The following is a 22873-nucleotide window of genomic DNA, read 5'->3' as shown; positions in this document are numbered from 1 at the left end:
GGAATAGAGGATATGACACTCAGGTTCCGTGTTTACAGACTTGGTCAACCTTGAAACATACGGACTTCCCCCTGGTCTGTATTCCCTAACAACACACCACTTACCCTACATTGGTAGCGCAAGTCACCTCCAGAGGCCACAAGGTCCACGCAGGTCCTCTGATGTCTCAGGGACTTGTTCTGCAGGGGTCTTAGAGGTAGGTGATCACCCTGGATAGGGAAGACTCAGTGCTTACCAAACAGGCACTGCCCGTGTACCTGTTTCTCCAGAGTGGCAGACACAGCCTGAAGCTCCTTGGGCCTGACTACAGGTCTTCTGCTCTTCCCGGAGTACAAGCAAAGGCAGACACATCTGAACCCAGGGAAAGGGCAGCTTGGATATCGTAGGCGTGGCCAAGTGTTGAATTAGCAAAAACATGGGGTTCTCAGCAAGGAGCTCTGGTCAGACCTTTGCACGGTCCAGTTCCAAAGCTGCTCCCACTGGTAGAGCTGTCCCTTCATGCAAACATTTCCACTTAGCCTTGGACCCTACACTGTGTCCTGGCTCTTGTCCCCCAAGAGCTTATTAGAAATTTAACCTGTCAGAAAGCCCCACCTCAGGCCCAGCTTGTCAGCCTTGATGTGTTAACAAGGTCCCCAAGGATCCTCACTGACGTTAGGCTGAAAGGAGTCGTCTCCACTGCAGTGAGGGGTGCCAGGTACCCCCAAGGGAACCACATGCACCTCATCTTCACACTGCCTTTCAGGGGCCATGATAGCCACAGTTTACAAACAATAAAAATAAAGTCTGAGGTTCAGCAGCTTGTCTGGGATCACACAGCCAAGAAACACTAGAACCAGGAGGCAGGAGAGCCCTCCGCCCACCCAGTCACTGTGCTTTCCCAGTGCCAGAGAACATGCTGGAATGAGAAAGGATTGCAGAGGGGGCCCGGGTCATGCTTGGATCACCAGTGCCAGCCCACAGATCCTGACGTGATTCTCAGCCCTGCAGATCTGGCTGTCCAGACAGACGGACAGTGCTTTGTAATCTCTGCAGCCTCCGTTCCTTCTCCCTCCTCTCACACAGCTCAGTCTTTGTCATCACGAAGCATTTACCCTGGCTCTTTCAAAAGTCTGCACACAGCTCTCATACTCCATGACTGAAGACAGGCAACACAAGGCTAGTCCCATGAGTATCAAGTGGAGTCTTCCCCTTAGCCACCCAGCTGGGCAAATTGAGGTTTGCTGGGATCAAGCAGTTTGCTAGAATGGCAGGTCAGCTGAAATAATTCCCATCAACCCATTTCTTTATGGTGCTTTTGAGAAGGCAAGGGAGCTAGCCCTAGAGAGCCAAACACTGGGAATTCAGGTGAGTGCCATGAAGGCTGGCCCAGGCTCTGATGTGGGCCAGGGGGAAGAGGAGGAGGAGGAAAAAGGAGGAGGAGGAAGAGGGAGAGGGGGAGGGGGAGGAGGAGGAGGAGGAGGAGGGGGAGGAGGAAGAGGGAGAGGGAGAGGAGGTGGAGGAGAGGGTGTGGCTCCTTCCTCAGGTCAAATTGCTGAGGGAAAGAAACAATGACCAGCTGATCCTTATAAGTCACTTGCATTTTTGTTAGTAGTTGAAGTTTTAAAAGTAAAATAGAGTGAAACTGGTAAAGTTTTATTAACTTACATGTATCAAAAACAGTGTCCTGACGTAATCAATATGATGACTAAAGACACTCTTCATTCCTAGCCTCCAGCTGAGTCTTTGAAACCCAATGTCTATTTCTACCCTGCCCTCATCAAGTGTCACGAGGGGGTCATGCCAAAGCTCAGGCACCGTGGGACCGGACCCTGCCAGTTCTCCATGGCCAGCCCCTGCAAAGCTACACTTGTGACTCTGGTCCATCAGAGTGACAGGCCCTGTGACGGTTTTCTTGAGGAGAGTCTGCTTGCTCCTTGGAGGACACATTGGCTCTTTGTCACTAGCTCACCATGGCTGCAGAACTGTCGTCAGAGTTGGAGGCTCTTTCTAGGAACTGGGAGACTCTAGCCAAGTACGAGCCACCCACCCGCCTGGCGCTGCTGCCAACCCTGTTTCTCCCCTGCACCAGCGCAGGCTGCTTCGAGTTGTTTTGTGCCTCGTGGGTGTTGTGTCTTTCTGTGACAGTGCACGTAGCCACTTTGCTGCTCTCTAATTTCTGCCTCCCAGATCCTCTCAGGATCGTCGTACTGGGGATGTGCACCGCAAAGCCCTCAGTGGAGGAGGCTCTCTTCAACTAATTTATGCAAATGCCTCGTAGGAGAAAACTCACCCTTTGTTCCCCCAGCCTCTTGTAATGAGCTGTGCAACAATATTTTTTTTTTTTGTTTAATGGATGAGGCATCTCTGAATTAGTTACGAACATATTTCTATCCTGAATAAATTCCATTAATGATTTTTTTTTAACATCACCACTAAGCCGGTTGATGTGTCTTATTAATGACTGGTGATAATCCTCTCTCCAAAGCAGTCCTGTAAAATCGACTGCAGATAAGAGGCCCATCATCAAAGAAATACAGATCTCTGGATGCAAGCCTGCTCCGTGGCCATCTGTGTGTTTTGTGTCACCGAAGTAGAAGTGGAAGGCATTCTTTCTTTATTTATTTTTTCTTTGACTCAGAAAAACCTTTGGCAGCTTTGGAGTGAGTTCACCCACCCAGTGGGGTGGGGGGGGGGGATGGTATTCCTGCACCTGTCTGTCACCCAGGGTTGTCACAGTGACCCTCGACTCACGGTGTGCGCTGCGGTAACAGCGAGTGCTCACATTTAAAGGTTGCTCAGCAGTTTGTGTCAGAGCTAACCGAGCCCAATAAATCCAGGTGTTCCTGACTCCAGGGAGGTGAGATGGGAAACAGGTCCGGACTAACAGCAACCAGCTGTCCGACTTCAGCTAGGCCGCTCCCTTCTCCATCTGGAAAAATGAATGATTAATGGTGGTGCGTCCCTGCTAGGGATGACGCAGAGGTAGAGAGGGTGAGGTGGGCTCGGTGGAGGAGAGAGCTGTATGACAACCACTGAGGTCTCTCCAGGGTGTGCAGGACTCAGCGGCTGCTTCCCTGCTGACTGAGAGGAGAGCTGCTACAGTTGTGGGCTCTTCTGGAAAGGGTGGGTGGAGGGGCGAGCCAGCTCACAATTCATTCTTCCAGGATCAATCAGGAACTGCCGGGATTTCCCCCCAAGGAATCACTATCTCATTAATTCTTGTCCCCAAGTGCAGACTGACAGCTTGATCCCTAAAGTTGGGCTTGGGACGGTTCTCACCCCTCTACCTGGGTAAGGCCTCAGTCCTTGGAGCTGATAAAATGGATGTCACCCTGGGAGCTGAGCTGTGGCTGCTTTACTCTGTCACATGAGCCACCGCTGTGAGACAGGGAGGCGGCTTGCCCAAGCACATGGAGAAAAGAACCAAACCCCACCGGACCCACAAGCAGTGTTCTGTATTTAGGGGGAGCTGGTAGGTCCAGGTAATAACTCAATATAGTTGAAGTTCAAATGGAGAAAACCAAAAATAAGTCAGAATTGCTACATAAAGGAGAAGCAACAATCCCAAGGCAGTGGACCTTTGGAATCATTTACAGTAAGGACTGAAAAGTTCATCACAATTCAGCATATCAGAATCAGAAGGGTGAAAAAGAAGTGAAATGACCAGCACTGGGAACCTAACCAACCACCCAGGCTGGTGTAGTCCCGGCTCTCAGAGGAGACCCTACAGCCGACACCCAGCACCGTCCCTCCAAGCACATTCTAAGTATCTGTGTAAACCCACAGAGAAGTGAAGTCCTCAGTCCACACCGAGGGAACGTTCTCTTTGCAAGAGATGGAGACCATTGCAGAAAACCAGAGCCAATCAAAATGCAGAGCTGTGGAGCCCCACCCCCAAACACACACACACACACACACACACCGCCACACACACACACACACACACACACACACACACATCCGCACTCCAGCTCAGAGCGCACTGAGGAAGAGGGGGCGGGAAGGCTGGAGGATCTGGGGGATCCGGGAATCCGCTGTGAGATCCCCTCAACCCTACACAAAGAACTGTAGTCAACTAAGGAGTGCTGAGAGAGAAACCATCTCCCCCAGGGAGACTCATCAATTTGTTATCCAACACCAAATGGTCTGTCATGAAAACACACACACACACACAAGTAACATTACACAGACCGAACAGCTCATAGTTAGGAATATGTATGTATTCACAAACATACAACAGTTAAGGAAAAAAGAGACCTGTAGTAAAAAGAAAAAAAAATTATAAATCCCAGCACGGGGTTTCTATCCGCCTCAGACCATTTACGTTCCTGAATGAAAGACACACACAGCCTTTATATTTTCAAATATTCCTTAAGCAGCACAGTCGCTGGGCAGCTGCCTACCCTCCGTGTTGTGAGGGTCTACTTTCCCATTGACAAGCCCAAGTTATCACCTGTCACTTACTACATTCCGTCTGGGCTGTTCTCAACTCCAACCAGGCCGAACTCTGGGCCACGTTCTCTCGTCCTCTAGCCCATGGCAGCTTCTCTCTCCTTTCTCCCCGTGGTCCTCTCTCTCCAGGCCCTCGAAATCTAAACCCCACTCATGTCTCTTCTCCCCAGCCATTGACTGTGAGCATCTTTATTCACCAATCAGAATTAAGTTGGGGCCAGGGTCCCAGAGACTTCATGGAGACTTCAGGTCTCGGGGCCAGCACTTAGCGTTACGATAGACAGTAAAAGACAAAAACCTCAACAGAGACTGTGAACTTGGCAGTGGGTGGGGGTGTGTATGGGTGGGTTTGTAGGGAGCAGAGGAAAGGGGGAAATGATTTAATTATATTATAATATCAACGATAAAAAACAATAATTTAAAAAGACATGAAGCAGAGTTGGAAATTTTATAAGGAAAGAGCAAATCTCTGTGGGGAAAGGGATGGGGTGTAGAAGACGGATAACAGAAAGAAAGACGAGGAATTCACGAGAGTTCAGGCAGAGCGGGCAGAGCTGAGTCTGGGGACTGCTGGGCAGAGACGCAAGAGACAGATGGAAGGTGAGCCTCTTCTCTCACTGCTGCACTCACGCCGGTGGCCGCTGCCCGCCGGGGACTTGTGCCACCAAGGGAAACATGGTCCTCTGTCAGCTGCCCTAAAGGGTGGCTCTCCATCCCTCTCAAGTCACCTTCAAGTGTGAGCTGGGCTTCCAGCTGTAAACACACGATCCAGCCCTGTCTACAGCGGCTTAAATAAAGGCCTGTTTCCTTTTCCTCCAATTCCCCTCCCCTTGGCCACAGACACCAGGGTGGCCGGGACGCTCCACGCATTATGCCATCCAGAAGGAAACTGCTTCTGTCCCACTGTGCCAGAGAAGCTAAGGTCTCTCTAAGACCCACGGGTGACAGCAGTGCCACTTAACCAGCCTAGACTGTAAGCAGGGCTGGGAAACTAACGCTTAGCTTTCCTAACAGCGCTGGCAACGGCAGTGAGGAAGAGGGCGGATGTTGAAAACGGGTGTTAGAGTCTGTGGAAGTGCTTCAAAGGTCTAGTGCGGGTGAGGCCCTGTGTTCTACAGTGCTGCTGCTGCTGCTGCTGACAACAGTGGCTGAGGATGGTGGTAGCAGTGGTGATAGCAGAAATGACGACAGACAAAATGAGTGCCAGCTAAAAGCCTTTGCCTCCTGTCACAAACACTTAAAAAGTAATATTTGCATGATTGTAAACAAGTTATTACGTTCATCTCTGAGCCCGCTACACTGTCTGTAAGTATGACAGACAGTCAAAGAAAGCCACAACCACATGAGAGGGGTCTGTTTGGGTCTTGAGATGAGTGGTCTCAGGGCTCTCCATAGCTGCCATGGGCAGTCAGGGAGGGCCGATAGCACCTTCACTTCCATGCATGTGGAAAAATTGGTTGCTGGACACAGAGTGTAGACCACTAGGCCTGGAAGGACAGAGCAGCAGATAGAGGAATCCATCCCCTCCTGACACACTAGGCTGTGGCATGTCGAGAGCCAGCAAATGTTTGGGACAGTCCAGTGTCACTGTGAGCTCTGAGTCTCTGGGCACGAGAAAGCCCACCTCAGGGTCCTCACGGTCCCCAGTCAACCCCTCCCAATCAAACCACAAAGGAGACACTCACAGATCAGTCCCCTTCTGCTCTTTAACCAGTTTCTGATGTTGCCGTGACTAGAAGCCCATGTACTGATGGAACACATTTGCAGAGTCACACCAGACTGCTAAATACGATTGAGTTTTAAAAGGAAGGTTTTCAGATCCGATGGTTTCTTCTGGAAAGCAGGCTCCATAGTTTGCTCTCCAGCCTCGCTAGGAAATGCATTCATCTTGGCAATTGAGTTTGCAGAATGAAGACATTTTGAAATAGCATCCTCTTGGCCTGTCCTGTCGATTTCTAGGGTTCCCTCCGGTCCAGGCAGACCTTGCCATCCTCATCTCGTCTCTGCTAAAGGAATGACATCACTTCTTACCCAGATAGCATAGCTAGATTCCGCAGCCACCACAGACTCTCAGAGGCCAGAGTGACCAGGACAAAGTGAGGGGCAGTGAGTGGTTCCACTCTAAAATCTATCACCTAGTGACTGATGCTTCTGTGAGTGGTTCAGTGGTAGCCTAACCGTGACCGCTTTGTCCAGCAGCTAATGAGATGCTGACGGACCAAGGGCTTTGGAAACGAACAGTGCTCTAAAAACACAGATGCAACTCAAATGCATCTGTGTGTGTTCGCGCCTGTGCATGTATGCCTGTGCGTGGTGTGTGTGCATGTGTGTGCATGCCTTCATGTGTGACAGCCATGCCAGTAATCCTGGTGTCCTGCCATCAGTGAGACCACAAGAGAGGAATGTTTGTGTGTTGCTGTAGGTATTGTTACCCCCACTACTATTTTTAAGTTAAGACTTGTTCCTTGGGCTGGCCAGATGCCAGCAAGCGTGATGCCGTGAGTTCAATCCCCGAGTCCCAGTTGGTGGGAGAAAAGAACCGACTCCTATACGTTGCCTACGATTCCTGTAGGTGTGCTTCAACATACAAACACAACGAATAAATGCAACATTATTTTACATATTTAAAAATGTTTCTCCATTACTAATAATGGGGGAAAGCCCATATATATATATTCTCTTTTTTGGGGGGAGTATTGGGGGTAGAACCCAGAACCCTGAGCCTTCGAGGTAAATGCTGTGCCACTAAGCAACAGCTCAGTCCTTAATTTATCTTCTTGATGAATTAATTGCATCTCATAAATGGAAAGCTGGTGGGGATGGTTAGTTACAAAGCAAGAGTTTAAAATAAAGGTCTCCAGTTTCTCAGACTTTGCTCTAATTACCGGATGACAGCCACAAGGCCGCCCAGTTAACCAGCCCTAGTGACTTAAGAGTTCCAGCTGGGCGGTGGCCTAGAGTGAATGTGTCTTTTCAGATTGTTCATTAGAACTTCCAGTGGACACACCCCAGTTCAGCATCATCCCTGGCTACGACACTCTGTCACTGTGGTTGGGTTTGTCCTTCAAATGATATCCAAGCTGTGGCAGCGGCTGGTTAGCATCACTGGCCCCACAACCTGCCACCATGCTTTATCCACCAGAGACACCCGGCAGGAGATCACTTTCCTCCTCCACTGCCCACATTGTCCAATAGGAAGCAGAGCCTATTCTCAGAGCGCCATCACACACCGCTAAGCGGTGACACGCTCAGACACAAACTTATCCTTGGGTAAGATGATGCTAAGTCCCTTTGGTGGAAACTTGTGGTGTCTAAGAATGATAGCTGTATTTCATCCTATAAAATAGTCAGAGGCAGAGGGAAACAGATCTTTGAGGACTGTTGGTTGACACCATTTGGAGTAACGACCATTTCCAGAAGGTGGAGCATCATGCTGGCATTTCCAGTTTAATTTCATTGTGATAGTCTTCTGAGGGGAGACCTGAGGCCGGGGTAGGAAGGAGCCGTACATGCATAGTGAAGTCGTGGAGCTACAGAAGGGATCTTGCAATGCCAGGGCCCTTTGGCTTATTCAGGTAGTAGGATGTGGCGTGGAAATGACAGGCCACGGGGAGGATGAGCCTGTGCAATGGGCGTAAAGGGACCATTGCCCAATTGTCTGCGACTTTTCTTATCCCATAAAGGATTCTACCTCACTCATAATATTGTATAATGATGCAGTAGAAATACAAAGCCAGGACTCAGGGCAAACAAAATTAAAAAACCCAAGACCAAGGCACAAGTCTAGAGGCCACACAGGGGCTGACACAGCCGGCACTGCAGAACTTCCTGTCTGAGCTGGAGCTCCTGGTAAAGCAGAAGGAGAAATCCACAATTCTCATCATCCAAAACGCAAGCCGAGTTCAAAAAGAGTTTTCAGAGTGTCTCCATGTGAGCGTTTCTGAGAGGGAATGGCATGGTATCAGTGAGGCTTCTCCACAGATATTGGATTAGATCGCTGGGCTTCCTTTTCCTCTTCTCTCTCTTCAGCTGGTACCCACTCTGCAGTCCAGGCTGGCGTGGAGCTTGTAGTGAACCTCCCAGCTCAACCATCCAGGTGCCTGGGTTATAAGCTGCATCCTTTTCATTCCCCTCCCCTCTCTCTTTCAGGTTTATTTATTTAATGTATGTGAGAACACTGTATTTGTTTTCAGACACATCAGAAGAGGGCATCAGCTCCCATTACAGATGGTTGTGAACCACAAAGCCGGTGCTAGGAATTGAACTAAGGACCTTAGGAAGAGGAGTCAAGTGCTCTTAACTGCTGAGCCGTCTCTCTAGTCCCCACCCCTTTTTATTTTCCAATAGCAAATTTTAACCAAAATCTTTCCCATCGGCCCCACGTCCATGAGGCAGTGCTCTGGCCAGCGAAGCTTGTTTGTCTGGGTCAAGTGCACGGACATCCATAGTCTCACCAGGTGAGGGTGGGGTTGGAGCACCCAGAGACGCATGCACTCAAAGGAAAACCTCCCTTAGTGGATGTCTCTCCAATATAATGAGCTTGGTTGCATATGGTATAAACTGCTAGACTGAAACAAGGGCTTAGACAGCTTATCCATCAGGAGGTGCCATGACAAAGCTCGTGGCCAGCAGGGCGGCCATGCAGCCCTCGTGGAGCTCAGTGGTCTCAGCCAGCTGTGGCCCACCTTCCTGCTGCTGCACTGCAGAGAGAAGTGGAAGTGTGTGGTGTGGTGGCACCAGGGGACTGGAGATGCTAATGCTGCCCGCCCCCTCAAGGGAACTCAGCTCTTCTGCACATGCTGGCAACCTGAGTCCACTCTTCCTGGATAGGGAGGAGGTGGGGGAGGGGCTGTCACTAGAAAAGCCCACCACAGCAAAAGCAAGGGAAGAGGGCGAGAGAAGCAGTGAGAACAATGGACTGGGCAGACTGGAAGGGCGTTCCGGGCTGCCTGCAGGCTAGCTCAGCCCTGGAGTACCAGCAGGGACATCCGGCCCGGGCCGGGAGGTGGCAAACTTAACCAGCTCACCCCTTGCAGGTCTGAAAGAGCTCACAGAGGTAGGACTGGCCCAAGGAGGGACAGAGAAGCTACCTCAGTGTCACAGAGAACAACTCCCCGTGCCACCACACTGAGGCATCCTTCTGTCTCTCCCAGGTGACAAGCACGCTCCGTCTTCTCAACAGTGACTGACAGCAGCCTGCTTCCCACCAGCTGCTCTCACAGCGTCCGACCGCCCACGCTGTTAGGAATGTCAGTGCCTGATTCCTCCTCCTTCATCAGCACCGTGGAGTACCCCTTCCCGGCCTCCCCCTTGTCGTGGCTTTAATTACTATTTCTCCTGCTCCATAATACAATTAATCTTTCCTTCTAGCTGAGATTTATCACCACAGAGGCCCAGGGGACTTCTGAGCAATTCACCTGCAACCTCCGTCTCTGATTACTCACAGGGAAACAGGAAGTGGGTCTGTGTACCAAGTCCACAAACTATATGTATAGGTGTAGGCATAGATATACACGGGCAAATACTTGCTTTAGGGTGGCTTCTCTTGTCACTGTTTACGCAGCTGTAGCCTTAGGGGCCATGGCAGGAAGGGACCACAGAGCAAGTGATCTATTTTCTTAAGCTGATGTACAAAGACAGGTGTGTCCAACTGAGTATGCTTGTGAGAAGGCAGTGGGGACGTGCAAGTGTCCCATACCTGACTGTGGCAGGCCCCTCTCAGGGGAACAGAAGGGAAGGGCAGCTGAAGAAAAGCTAACATGGGGCCACTTCCCTGGTCCCGTGGAGGAAGTGGAAGGGACCTGTCAGGAAAATCAGACAGGTGCATTAGCCTGCATCTTGTCAGGACAGAGGAGTACTAAGCACAGCATCCACCAGGGATGGTGTCTGCTGCTTCCCACGCACTTGAAGACCTGGGATTTCCTCAGCACCAGTGTGGCTGCTGCCAGCACATGGTCTCAGCTGTGCGCAGATGTTGGCGGAGGAGAAACAGGCACAGAGTTGTGACCCCCTTGCACAAAGAGGCATTCCGAGTGAATCGGGAAAGCAGGAAATGAGTCAGTCAGGCTGCCAGGTTTGGTTGATTCCAGCAGAACCTGCCTCTCGAGGTCCGTGGGCCTAAGTTCTGGAACTTCCCATGTCTCCGAGACCACAGACTGACTTTGAGCTTTCCGTCATCATGATACCATACCCGAGAAAGTAACTTAAAAGTACAGGTTCTGGCTCCTAGCTGCAGAAATCCTGACAATCCACAGCCAGATGCCTCCATCACTGGGGGCTTGTAGCGAGGACAGAATGCCACAGCAGCAGGCGTGCTCAGCTCTTGGTGGGCTCACAGCACAGAGACAGGAGGGATCCAGGACAAGACATCTGCTTCAGAAGCCCATCCCCAGGGTCCTCCTTCAGCTACGAACTCGGTGGCGTATTAACCCTCTGATGAGGCTAGCACGCCAGGATCCAATCTCACTCAGCAGCAGCAGCAGCTGGCACCCAAGCCCCGGGCATACAGGCCTCAGGTGGCTTTTCAGCATTGATGAGCCAGGCGGAGGCAGCTTCTGGAAAAGCCTCTGTAAGACACTTGCAGCTGATAAAGTCATATGACGAGTGATTTTGGAGTCCCCCCCACCCCCATTTGAAAATATACTTTGCTGTCCAACCTTGGTGAAAATAATGGCGAGTTACCTACAAAGACATGACCAGTTCTAGCACCTGCTGTCACACCTTTGAGTTGAGCCATCTGTTTACTGACTAGGCTTGTCCCCACCCGAAGCTCTGAGATATTTTCAAAACCACGTTAGAGGTGTATGTGGAAACTTGAGCCAGAGATCCAGGAATCTCAAGTTGATGGGGAAGGGTCTCTGGACCACATGTGCTGTGTAGAGGCACCAGAAAGAGCAAATGCAGTACCACGTCCCGGCCAACCCCAGACAAGGTGTGCCCCAGCCTGTAAGTGTAAAGGTCATGACCATGAGCTAACGTAGGACACAGTGCAATCTGCGTGCAATCTGCGTGCAGTGTCCTCAGGTAGGAACGAGACCTGGTAACTGGAGAGTCTAGTGACCAGTTGATCGCTTCCTCTACTGAGGTCTCCCAGGTGGAAAAATGTCCTTAGACCTACATCAGGCCTAGGTTACTCAGAAGAGTCTCCTGATCCAAAAGGGGGCTACACAGCACACGCACACAGTGCCAGCCTGCCTGCATCGCTTTATTATTTAACTGTTTGGAGAATAGCGTGAAGACTCTGCGTGCCCATGTCGATGGCCTGGTTTTCCTCATCTGGTTCCCTCTATTTGCATAAACACTCCAAGTCCCCCCAACTCCTAGGATATGTCAACAGCTGGGACACTGAGCTGTTTCACCTGTGAACAGTCCCACAGAGGAGAACCTTACTGAGCCTGGCTGCCGTGCCAAACCACACTCTGTCCGGAGGCAAGTGGGCTAGTACAGCCAAGGGGATAGCTCCCCTCTCCTCCCTGAGACTCTATCTTTCACAGGGTGAGCCTGGGATAGGAGCGTGTCTTTCCTGTTCCCCAGACCCCGTGTTTCCTACGAGGACCTGCTTGAAAGCAGAGGAGAGAGCATGTCGGCTCTAAAACCCCAGCCGGCTCTGGTAGCAATCAATAAGAAGTACGATCGGATGGGTCACTGCGCTGCCTGTGTAAGAACTGAGGCCCTGCTCCCAGAGAGCTCAAATGAGACCCGCCAGAGTTCCCAGCTCAGCTGAAATGGGTGCCGGGTGCCATCTTAGTGGAAATACTCTGTCTGGTCTGTCCCAGTCCCACCGAGTTGGCCGCATGGAGTGCACTGAGCATGACGTCGTGACCCTCGCCACAGCCTTTGAAGTAGACCTTAGTATTCCCACAAAGATAGCCCACATAGGTGGAGACCCGAGGTGGCCACGTATACATCCTAACCACGTGTCCTGTCCCACAGCCCTGCTGAGGACCCAGGACTGAGGCCTGCCTGCCCTACTAATCTTCATTTAATTCCCTCCCCACGACCTACTGTCATGGAGGGCACCCCTGCTGACAGCCCCTCTGTAAGTCCCCATCTGAGTGGCATCCTGGAAAGGGCAGGAGGAGCCGAACATTAGCCCCTCAGCGTGAGCACAGCCATTCTGCACTGCTCTCCGGCTGCTTTTATGTCTCTTCAACAAAGAGAACAGCTGCCAAGAGACCACACTGTCCCCACAGAACGCCCCAGGCTGGCAGCAGCCTGACCTGCCAAGGGAGACAGGCAGAGGGAGAGGCCTGCCCAGCGAGGCCAGCCTCCCTGCCCTTCTCAGTGTGTGGAAGCTGTAATTTTGAAAGCCCTCCTCTGGTCCTTTGTGGGGCCGGCGGAAGCTAAGGAAGCAGCAGCAGCTGTCTGGAGACCAGATCAGTTTGCTATAACCAGCAGGCAGCTCCCCTCACAAATCATTGTAACCCTGGGCAGCCATTTCTATCCAGACTGCTACCTACTCATGACCGAGACCCTTAGTCCAGAGTAAGAGAAAGAGACTCCCCTGCTGCTGCCTTGTGCGTTAGCCACGCCATCTTGGGCCTTATTCGCAAAACAAGATACACATGTTGCTTATTGTGTTTCTTCCTTCCTTTCTTTGTATGTTTTTGAGATAGTCCTATGTTGCCCAAGCTGGCCTCGAACTCACAACCCTCCTGCCTATACCTTTTGAGTACTGGGATTATAGATAGGCATGTCCCACTACGGCCAGCACTCCATGTCTCTGGGATGATCATAATCTGACTTTCTTGTTTTTAAAAGTGGGGTTGGCAAAGACTTTTGATTTTAAAACAAAAACAAGAAAGTAAGACCTTCGACTCATTACAGGTCTGTCTGTCTGTCTATCTCCAGGACACTCAACCTGAGTAGGGTGAAGGTATGCCTGTAAAACAGGACTCTTGACTTTGTCTAAAGCCGGATGTTTTCTTGACACTGGGGTTCTTGGAAAATGGGGTTCAGCTGTCCCCAGAGGAGGCCAGCGGTAACAACAAAGCCTTGTATTTGATGGGGAGGGAGAACTACATGATGCATGCTGCGCTTGGCAGCCTTCTCTGAGAAGGCCTTTTGGTCTTTCTCCCTCTTATATCCCAACCAGCAAGGGATCACATAGGCGCCAAAAACATTGCGGTAGACTCAAGAGGCTGTTCAGGGATCACCGAGTGCAGAGGTGTCATTAGGAGGCAGGGCGGGAGCAGGGCCAGGCAGGGCTTGCACTCACAGCGATCCTGGGTTGGGCACATCCTCTGGCCCATTTTAGAAAGGAGAAAGTAGTGTATGATTCATTTTGTACAAGGATGGTTGAACCCATGATGCCTGAAGGCAGTAGGAGGACTGGCTAAAAGTGGGTCTTTAACTGCAATGCCTCCATGTTCTCACCATTAAAGGACCCGGGGGGCTGGTGGGGTCAAGGCTCTGATCCCTAGGGCATGCCCACCCAGCCACTTCGTCTATCCAGCACAGGACTGCACGTCAGAGCAAATCCCATCCAACTGCAGTCAGGATGCTCTACAGTCATTGCTACCATGTATATGCGACAGCTGGCATGTTCACCAGTTTCGGGGCAACCTCATCAGTATAGGGGGCACTCAAAGTTTTTATTTGCTAATTTAGTGTGGGTAAAACGGCTGGTTCTTCAGGGTTGGTTTATTTTGCATTGCATTGGTTGTAAAGGGAAATTAGTGCCCACCCCCCGTTCCCCTCCGTGTGTCTCTTCAGCTGAATTGTCTGCTGACATTTATTATTCTTTGCCTATTCGAGTAAATTGGGATCTTGATTTTTTTTCTTTCTAAGCCAACAGTGAATTTTTACAACAATTTTTTACAGCAGCTGCTACAATTTTTCGTATGTTTCACATATTTTCTAGTGTGTTATGCTTGCCCTTTAATTTTGTGTGCTTATTTGTAAAACATTCTCATTTTTGTCATCAAATCTGTTGGGTTTCCCTGGTGGTTTGAAATGTGGAAAGCCATCCTTCCTCTGCCACCCTGACAGGGCTTGACCCCACCCATCCATGGACGCCCCCCCGCCCCCCCCCCCCCCGTCTACCTTCAGACCCTCCCTCTGCATCCCTGACCGGGCTTGACCCCGCCCACCTTCAGTCTAGAGTCTTTGACTCTGAACTGCACAAACCTTAGATTGAGCTATAAATTGCACTTTCTCTAACCTGTTCTGTTCTCTTCTCGGTCGTCCCAGGGATCATCCACCAGATGAAAGGCGATTACGACACAGCCCTGAAGCTCCACAAGACCCATCTGTGCATCGCCCAAGAGCTGAGCGACTATGCAGCCCAAGGCCGCGCCTACGGAAATATGGGCAATGCCTACAACGCCCTGGGCATGTACGACCAGGCTGTCAAGTACCACCGTCAAGAGCTGCAGATCTCCATGGAAGTGAACGACCGTGCCTCTCAGGCATCGACTCATGGGAACCTGGCCGTCGCCTACCAGGCCCTGGGAGCCCATGACCGGGCGCTGCAGCACTACCAGAACCACCTGAACATCGCACGGGAGCTGAGAGACATCCAGAGCGAGGCCCGGGCTCTCAGCAACCTGGGGAACTTCCACTGCTCCAGAGGAGAGTATGTCCAGGCTGCACCCTACTACGAGCAGTACCTCCGCCTCGCTCCTGACCTCCAGGACATGGAAGGAGAAGGAAAGGTCTGCCACAACCTCGGCTATGCTCACTACTGCCTCGGAAACTACCAGGAGGCCGTGAAGTACTATGAGCAGGATCTGGCTCTGGCCAAAGACCTTCATGACAAACTGAGCCAAGCAAAAGCCTATTGCAACTTGGGTCTGGCCTTCAAGGCTCTCCTGAACTTCGCCAAAGCCGAGGAGTGTCAGAAGTACCTTCTGTCCCTAGCCCAGTCCCTGGATAATTCCCAGGCAAAGTTCCGAGCCCTAGGGAACCTGGGTGATATATTTATCTGCAAGAAGGATGTGAACGGTGCGATCAAGTTCTATGAGCAACAGCTGGGCCTATCTCACCACGTGAAAGACCGAAGGCTGGAGGCCAGTGCCTACGCGGCCCTGGGCACCGCGTACCGCATGGTCCAGAAGTACGACAAGGCCCTGGGTTATCACACACAGGAGCTGGAGGTTTATCAGGAACTGAGTGACCTGCCAGGGGAGTGCCGGGCTCACGGGCACCTGGCGGCTGTCTACATGGCCCTCGGGAAATACACAATGGCGTTCAAGTGCTACCAGGAGCAGCTGGAGCTGGGGCGGAAGCTGAAGGAGCCGAGCCTGGAAGCCCAGGTGTACGGCAACATGGGCATCACGAAGATGAACATGACCGTGATGGAGGACGCCATTGGCTACTTCGAGCAGCAGCTGGCCATGCTACAGCAGCTCAGCGGGAACGAGTCCGTGCTGGACAGGGGTCGGGCCTACGGCAACCTGGGGGACTGCTACGAGGCCCTGGGGGACTACGAGGAAGCCATCAAGTACTACGAGCAGTACCTGTCTGTCGCCCAGAGTCTGAACCGCATGCAAGACCAAGCCAAGGCCTACCGGGGTCTAGGAAACGGACACAGGTAACGTGGACAGGGAACGGGGCTGGACATACTTGCAGGGCGGGGCTGCGGCAGGAAGGGCAGCTACGAGCTAAGAGCAGTCTGCTCCCGTGCCCCTCGCTGAGCTTCTCGACAGTTCATTGACTCAAGTGGGTGACAGTGTTGCTGTCATGTACGAAAGACACCGCAGCCCAGAGAGGGCAGGTTCGTGCCCGAGTTACACCCGGGAGTCGATCCAGGGCTCACACCTCACATGTAGTACACAGTGACCAGGATGATAGGATTCACAGGAAGCTGGGTGGATCTGCTCAGCCGACCTCTGTGAGCATTTGGTGGCCACCAGTTACTCAGCCCCATCCGGTGACGGAGGCACAAGTCCTGTGCACCAGACCCCGCCCACACTGGGCACCTGCAGAGCTGTCTAAACAGTACAGCAATGTCGTACGTGCTAACATGTCCGTCTGCCATGGAACAGGGGAAACCGAGGCTCAGGCAATGAGATCCATGTGCCCAGACAGCTGGCTCCATGTGCCACCAAAAGCCATCTTCCTCCTGCTCTGTCTGTCTCTGAGCAGCACACACAAAAGGCTGTTCTCCCCCACAAGGGGGAGACTCAAGACAGGGCCTTCCTCAGGGGCAGGGGAATCAGGGCTCCAGGAGGGGAGGAAGGGGTCAGAGTAATCGTCACCCACAGACTGCTCCAAGAAACTCAGGGTGAGCGATTTATAGCTCCTGTAAAGTGATTTCAGAAGCACCGTCTAAGCAGTAGTGGAGGCTGGGAGGCCCGAGTCCCGGACCCTGCTATCATCGTGTCTATTAATATATTTTATGTTTCCTCGGGGGTACGCGTCCCACTGAATTGCAGGCTCCTGGGAAGGTCACTAAGGGATGACTTCTGAATTGCTTTCCAGATTATGAAACTCCTCTGCATCTCACTCTAAGGGCACATGATAGATTTTTAGCTAGGGAAGGAGTTAAGAGCCTCTATAGTAAGTGACAGTGACGAATGCTTTTCATTTTCTCAGGGGCTTTAGCATGTCCGCACCTGCACGGGGTGATCTCATTGCTTCTCTGTCTGCATCCCCACAGGGCAACGGGGAGCTTGCAGCAGGCCCTTGTGTGCTTCGAGAAGAGGCTCGTGGTGGCCCATGAGCTTGGCGAGGCCTCCAATAAAGCTCAGGCCTACGGAGAGCTGGGAAGCCTCCACAGCCAACTAGGGAATTACGAACAGGCCATCTCCTGCCTCGAACGGCAGCTGAACATTGCCAGGGACATGAAGGACCGAGCCTTGGAAAGTGACGCAGCCTGCGGCCTGGGGGGCGTCTACCAGCAGATGGGAGAGTACGACACAGCCCTGCAGTACCACCAGCTCGATCTGCAGATTGCAGAGGAGACGGACAATCCCACGTGCCAGGGCCGAGCCTACGGGAACCTGGGTCTCACCTACGAGTCCCTGGGCACTTTCGAGAGGGCTGTGGTCTATCAGGAGCAGCACCTGAGCATCGCGGCACAGATGAACGACTTGGTGGCCAAGACCGTGTCCTACAGCAGCCTGGGAAGGACTCACCATGCCCTGCAGAACTATTCGCAGGCAGTCATGTACTTACAGGAAGGTAGGCAAAAGGCGCCACCAGGGGAGACTCAGCCAGCGCCGTGGAGTGAGGGTCTCACAGGCCCTGCCATCCCCACCAGGTGTCCCTCCGTACTTTTAAGGCGTTTCCCTTTCCTGCCCCAGCTCTCTGAACCCCTATTGCCTCCCCATCTCTCGGTTCTGGTACCCGCCCCTAGCCCACTGCCCAAATAGCTGATGCCCCCTTGGTCGTCAGAGCAGCGACTGGACACATGACACATCCTCACCAGTCAGATCGTAAGACGTGAGTGAGGGCATAAAATCAGGAGAGTCCACCTCAGAAACAAGCCCAACTGCCCCAGGCCATGGTGACCTTCCAGGAGATACCAAAGCACCACGGCCTAGGGTCCTCAGCTCAGGCACAGCAGCTGCTGGCCCGGTGTCTCTGCCTGGGTCCCGCCCAGGCTTCTTCTGGTGTTTGCTCTAACAGTGCACAAACTGATGTCAGGGAGCCGGCCTGGAAATTGGGCACCTGTCTCCCTCTGCTGCTACAGAGCCTGTCGATTACCTGAGGTCGTCGGGGCCTTCCTACATGAGCTAGAATCTCACCCAAAGGGATTGCCTTTCTCCTCCATACTGGGGTGTCCCTGCTCTTGAAGCCCTCGGAGATGCACAGGGTCACTGTGTGTAGGAGACGGGGAGAGGTAGGTGTGCTTGCTGGTGAGGGACTTGGCTCCAGGTTTGAGGCTGGGACACCTTTGTGAGGCTGGCTTCCTTCTACCTGCAGCCCCTTAGGCTGGCTTTTACCTCTCACTGCAGAACTCAGACATGCCCTCTTGGCTACATTCTGCTTTCTTATCCTCCTTTCTTTGACAGTGGTGAGAAGCACGTTAGCTCATTTCACATGCTCTACACCGAGCTGCACCCCCAGCCTAAGAACTGGTCACATATCTCCATTCTTGCAGCTATGTCACCAAGGCTTGGAGAAGTACCACAATTTGACCCTGACTCTTAAGTTAGTCCATTGCAGAGCGGGCTCAGCCCCTGTCTGGAGTTGTTTCTGACCTCACAGAAACTGCAGGCTTGGGGGCAGCTATTCCCTCCTGTTCTCTAGCCCCAGGGGATGTCCCCAGGGTGGGAGGTAGGAGGCTGAGTGGACAATAGCTACAGGCTGGTGGTGGGTGGCTCAGCACAGGCCAGCACAAGCCTGCAGTGGAGAAGTCCTGAAGCTGGAGCCATGGTCCCACCCCTCTGTGGCTCCCACGGGCCCCTAGCTTTGCTGAAATTCTCATAAGGGTCCCACCACCTAGTGGTGGCTTCCGGCTGACCGTGTGAGGCCCAGCATGCAGGGTTTGCAGCAGGGGCCTTACTGTTAATTCCCTTCTGAAATAGCGTTTCCGGGCAGCAGCTGGCTTGGCTGGGACAGCACCACCGAGTTCTATATTCGTGGAAAACTCGGCAGTTTGTCTTTATCATTGTCTCTTGTGATAAGTCTCATAGAGCTCTGAAAAACTTGTATTTGAAAACTCCCCATAGTGGCAGAGAGGGTTTGTGAGCCTAACTAGGTGTCTCTAGTGCACTCCGAGCAGACTCGGGACCCTGTAGAGCACCTGTAGCAGTCTCCAAGACCCACAGCAGAGGGGCAGTTGAGTTGGAAGTTCCCCCAACTTTCCCGTGCCTCTTCCGTTCAGGGGAATGCTGTGTGGATTTGAGTCTGAACAACTCCCAGACAGTGTGGCCTGACACCAGCTAACTCCAGGGCTTTTCATCCAGTTCTTTTCACTCTTGAAACTAGCAAAGGAAGTAGGCTCAATCCAAACACACACACACACACACACACACACACGGCTTTAGCACAGTGCAGGAGAGCTGGCCATACGAGTGGCATGTGCAGGTTCCTAGAAGGCAGTTCAAGTGCACCTTCCCAGTGGCTTGTGGACACCCTTCTTGTTGGGGACACATTTGGAGCCAAGCAAGATCCCTCTCTCACAGAATTTGTCTTCCAAGGGGGTCGCCCAAAGAACCGTACTTGTGACTCAGACCAAGGACTTGCCAGACATCTGCCCTGAAGGGTCAGTGTGGTAGGCCCTTTGAAAGTCATAACAACCAGAGCCATCCTGGTTCTCCCAAGAACCATTGCCTTTCATGTGAATTATTTACAAATTCTTCTGTTGCCCACTGGCATGGTTTAAACTCGGAATGCTATTTCTGAGCTCTTTGAGCCATGTGTTTTGAAATGCATCATAAATTAGGAGGCAGACCCCCGAGCGGAGCTGCTCACGGCAGCCGCTCAGCTGACTCAGGGCCTTTAAAAATCAGGAACCACACAGGCCCAGAGTGCTTGGCACCGGCTTCCTGCCCTGACTTAGATGAGAGAGGAGCCCTGGCTTGTGTGTACTGTTGAGCTGTGGGAGTCGTATGGTAGCTTGTGTGCAGGGAACACTGGGATGCAGGCAGAGTGTCAGAGACCAGCGTAGTGACCGACATGATGAACTGCGGCTGTCAGACTTAGCCCCACAAAGCCCGGGAGGTGGCTGGTGTCCTGAAAACCCAAAGGCTTGCTGTGAGTGAGTGACCCACTGCAGGTGCCTTTGTGGAGACCGTGGAAATGAGGGCAGCCATTCAGCCTTCCTGCTCACAGTAGCACTTGCTTTACAACCCCCGCTGAGGCACATCACAGATGGGACCCAGAGCGTGTCGGCAGCTTCAGTCACAGGAGCAGGGTCCAGCTGCGCACCGTTCCGCTTTCAAGAGACACTCATGAGCTTCTCATCAGCGCCGCCTGGATGGTGTGGGTGAGATGGAAAGGCAAGCCTTAGCCTCAGTACCTGGCTGTCAGGAAAAGCTTTTCCCAGGCAGAGAATCTGGGGATGTGACTGTATCAGCCAGGACTTTTCATTTGCAGAGCTAAGCCTTTTGCATCTGCGAGGGCAGCCAGGTTAGGTTACATTGGTTTTCCTGATTCTGCCTGCCCTACCAATCCATCCGCTGCCAACAGCCATGACCTGGGCTTCTGCTGCTGTATCTCCTCACTTCCTGCAACACTGGAAGCGTCCTCTCCCTGGCTGCTGGTTCCCTGCAGCCTTCCTTACATACATCAGGAACAGAGTCGCCAGTCGGTCCCTGTCCCCTCTCCTTATGGTTCCCTGTCTGCTTTCAGGTTTAAGGTTAGCTGAGCAACTGGGTCGAAGAGAAGATGAAGCAAAAATTCGCCATGGTCTTGGTCTCTCCCTTTGGGCAAGCGGAAACCTTGAGGAGGCTCAGCACCAGGTACGCAGAGCTCTGTCCCAGGAGGCCAAAGCACCCGCCATGTCTGTCTCAGCAGCTGTGGAGCTCTCAGGGGTGCCAGCCTGTCTAATGCACCCAGAGTCCCAGCCTGTGTAGCCAGAGAGCTGCCAAGACTCCCGCTCACCCACGGGGTAGCTCTCTCAATGATTTCTCAAATTCTTGTATTGCGCACCTTTGCCATAGTTAGTGTAAAACCACAAGTGTTCTTTAGTGGAAAGATAAGATCAGGATGCATGGCTATCGGGCTTACTGTCCTTGGCGGTCTCTAGTTAGGGCAGAGAGAATAACCTCTCCCCCTTCCTCATAGAAAGTCCCCACTGCTGAAGACGAGTGTGTTGTCACACTGGCTGTGGGTAGACAGGAAATGTCTGCTTCAAACTCAGCCCTTTGGCCATTTGAATGATTACTAAGAGGAGTGCGCCAGGAATAGGGGATCCCTCCATGAGCAGAGGGAGGCCTGTCTCCAGAGGAGCAGCCTGGACACAGGCTGGTGCTGGGTCTGTGCTGCAGCACGCTGGGCATTAGGGTGCTGAGCTTAGTGTTAAAGTGTTAAAGGTTGAGGCTGAAGGTGGCTCAGGAGGGAAGAGCAGAGGATTTGAGTTCAGTTCCCAGCACCCACAGAGGGCAGCTCACAGCCGCCTCCAACTCCCCCCCTAGGGCACCCAACAGCTTCTTCTGGCTTCGACAGTCACCTACAGACATGTGTGCAAGTGGACACTCACGCACACCAATAAAAATTTAAAATCCTCTTTTAAAAAGTATTAAAGGCAATGAAAAGAATTGATACTGCCATTTCCCATGTACAAGAATCAAAGTCTTTACCAACGCAACAATCCACGGTTTTGAAAGTACTTCTGCTCCCTGAGTTATTCCTCAAACTCCTCGGGAAGACAGAAGAAGCTTTATCAACAGAGAAGAAACGGGCTCTGTGTCCTGGCCAGAGCCTGACAGTGCTGAGTGGCAGAGTCAGAAGCATCTCCATCTGCTCTTTGGCTCCAGGCTCCTGGCTCTGCTTCCAGCCTGTATAAATGTGGGGCTTCGGGGGGCAGGGTATTCCAGGGAAATGTCAGCTGTCTGGTCCTCAAAGTACCCATGTGACTGAAACCAGCCCCATGGAGATAAGCAAAACCTGGTCTTAAGGACCGTGTTTGGGCTTTGTGACACTGGGCCACCTACAATCTCACTGCCCAGCCTGGTCCATCTCCAGTGTACCCAAGGCCTGGGGTGGGGCATGGGGGGGGCAGTTACTCTTGTCTGGTGACAGAGGTAGAGGATTTTCATTGCTTTACTCAAAATCAGCTCCTGTTTGTATCAATAATTGGTTTTAAAATGTCCTTCAGACCACAAGTCCTAATCTTTCATATTCCCTCATCCATCAAAGACTGGTCACGTAAACTCTAGTTAACTGGGGCTGAGTTAACCGATTTCTTCAGGTCCACAAGGACCTGCCTGGCAGTCATCCTTTGAACCCCTTTAAAGGTGATTTCAGGTCGCATGCCTGGAATGAGCAAGCGCTGCCTTGCATCTGTGAACTGCTGGGCGTTGGTTGTGGACGTTGGGTGACGGTCTCTGTCCCTTGCAGCTTTACAGGGCTTCGGCCTTGTTTGAAACGATCCGGCACGAGGCCCAGCTGAGCACCGACTACAAGCTCTCTCTGTTCGACCTGCAGACATCATCCTACCAGGCCTTGCAGCGGGTGCTCGTCAGCCTAGGTGAGAGCAGCCGGCGTCCGCATGTGTACCTGTGCGCACAGTGCCCATGGTTTGGCAATGAAAGATGATTGGCTGTCAGTGCAGACCGTGAGGCCACAGCCTGTGATTAAACGGTCACTTGTTCATTCAGCAAAGATCGGCAGAGCAATGGGGGCAAGTGCCAGTCCCAGTGAGCTCAGTGAGCGTGCTCTCAGCTGGTTCTACCAACCAGATGTCACGCACATAGGTGGATGAATCCAGTGTGACACAACTGGCTTAACCACAGGAGAGCAATTCAGAGGCTGAGAGAGCAGAGCAAGTGTCCCTCCCCCACAGACCCCTGCACCAGGTGTCCCTCCCCCACAGACCCCTGCACCA

General features: G+C 52.3%; 2 protein-coding genes across 2 annotated transcripts in view; both read left to right on the top strand.

Annotated features, from left to right (window-relative positions):
* LOC114629401 (tetratricopeptide repeat protein 28-like) overlaps positions 1–15061 on the top strand; it is a 249740-nt gene extending 234679 nt beyond the window's left edge. Inside the window, exons 6-7 of the mRNA XM_028777413.1 lie at positions 14626–14976; positions 15042–15061. Coding sequence (XP_028633246.1) covers positions 14626–14976; positions 15042–15061 — 371 coding nt within the window. The remainder of the gene's footprint in view (positions 1–14625; positions 14977–15041) is intronic.
* A 9-nt stretch (positions 15062–15070) lies between these two features.
* Positions 15071–22873, top strand: part of Ttc28 (tetratricopeptide repeat domain 28) — a 63939-nt gene continuing 56136 nt past the window's right edge. Inside the window, exons 1-4 of the mRNA XM_028777410.1 lie at positions 15071–15967; positions 17036–17559; positions 20677–20786; positions 22387–22516. Of these exons, the coding sequence (XP_028633243.1) occupies positions 15072–15967; positions 17036–17559; positions 20677–20786; positions 22387–22516 (1660 nt within the window). The 5' untranslated portion in view covers position 15071. The remainder of the gene's footprint in view (positions 15968–17035; positions 17560–20676; positions 20787–22386; positions 22517–22873) is intronic.

This window comes from Grammomys surdaster, unplaced genomic scaffold, assembly GCF_004785775.1.
Source record: "Grammomys surdaster isolate TR1022 unplaced genomic scaffold, NIH_TR_1.0 309, whole genome shotgun sequence".
Lineage (NCBI taxonomy): Eukaryota > Metazoa > Chordata > Mammalia > Rodentia > Muridae > Grammomys > Grammomys surdaster.
This window is presented reverse-complemented; position numbering and strand designations above follow the sequence as displayed.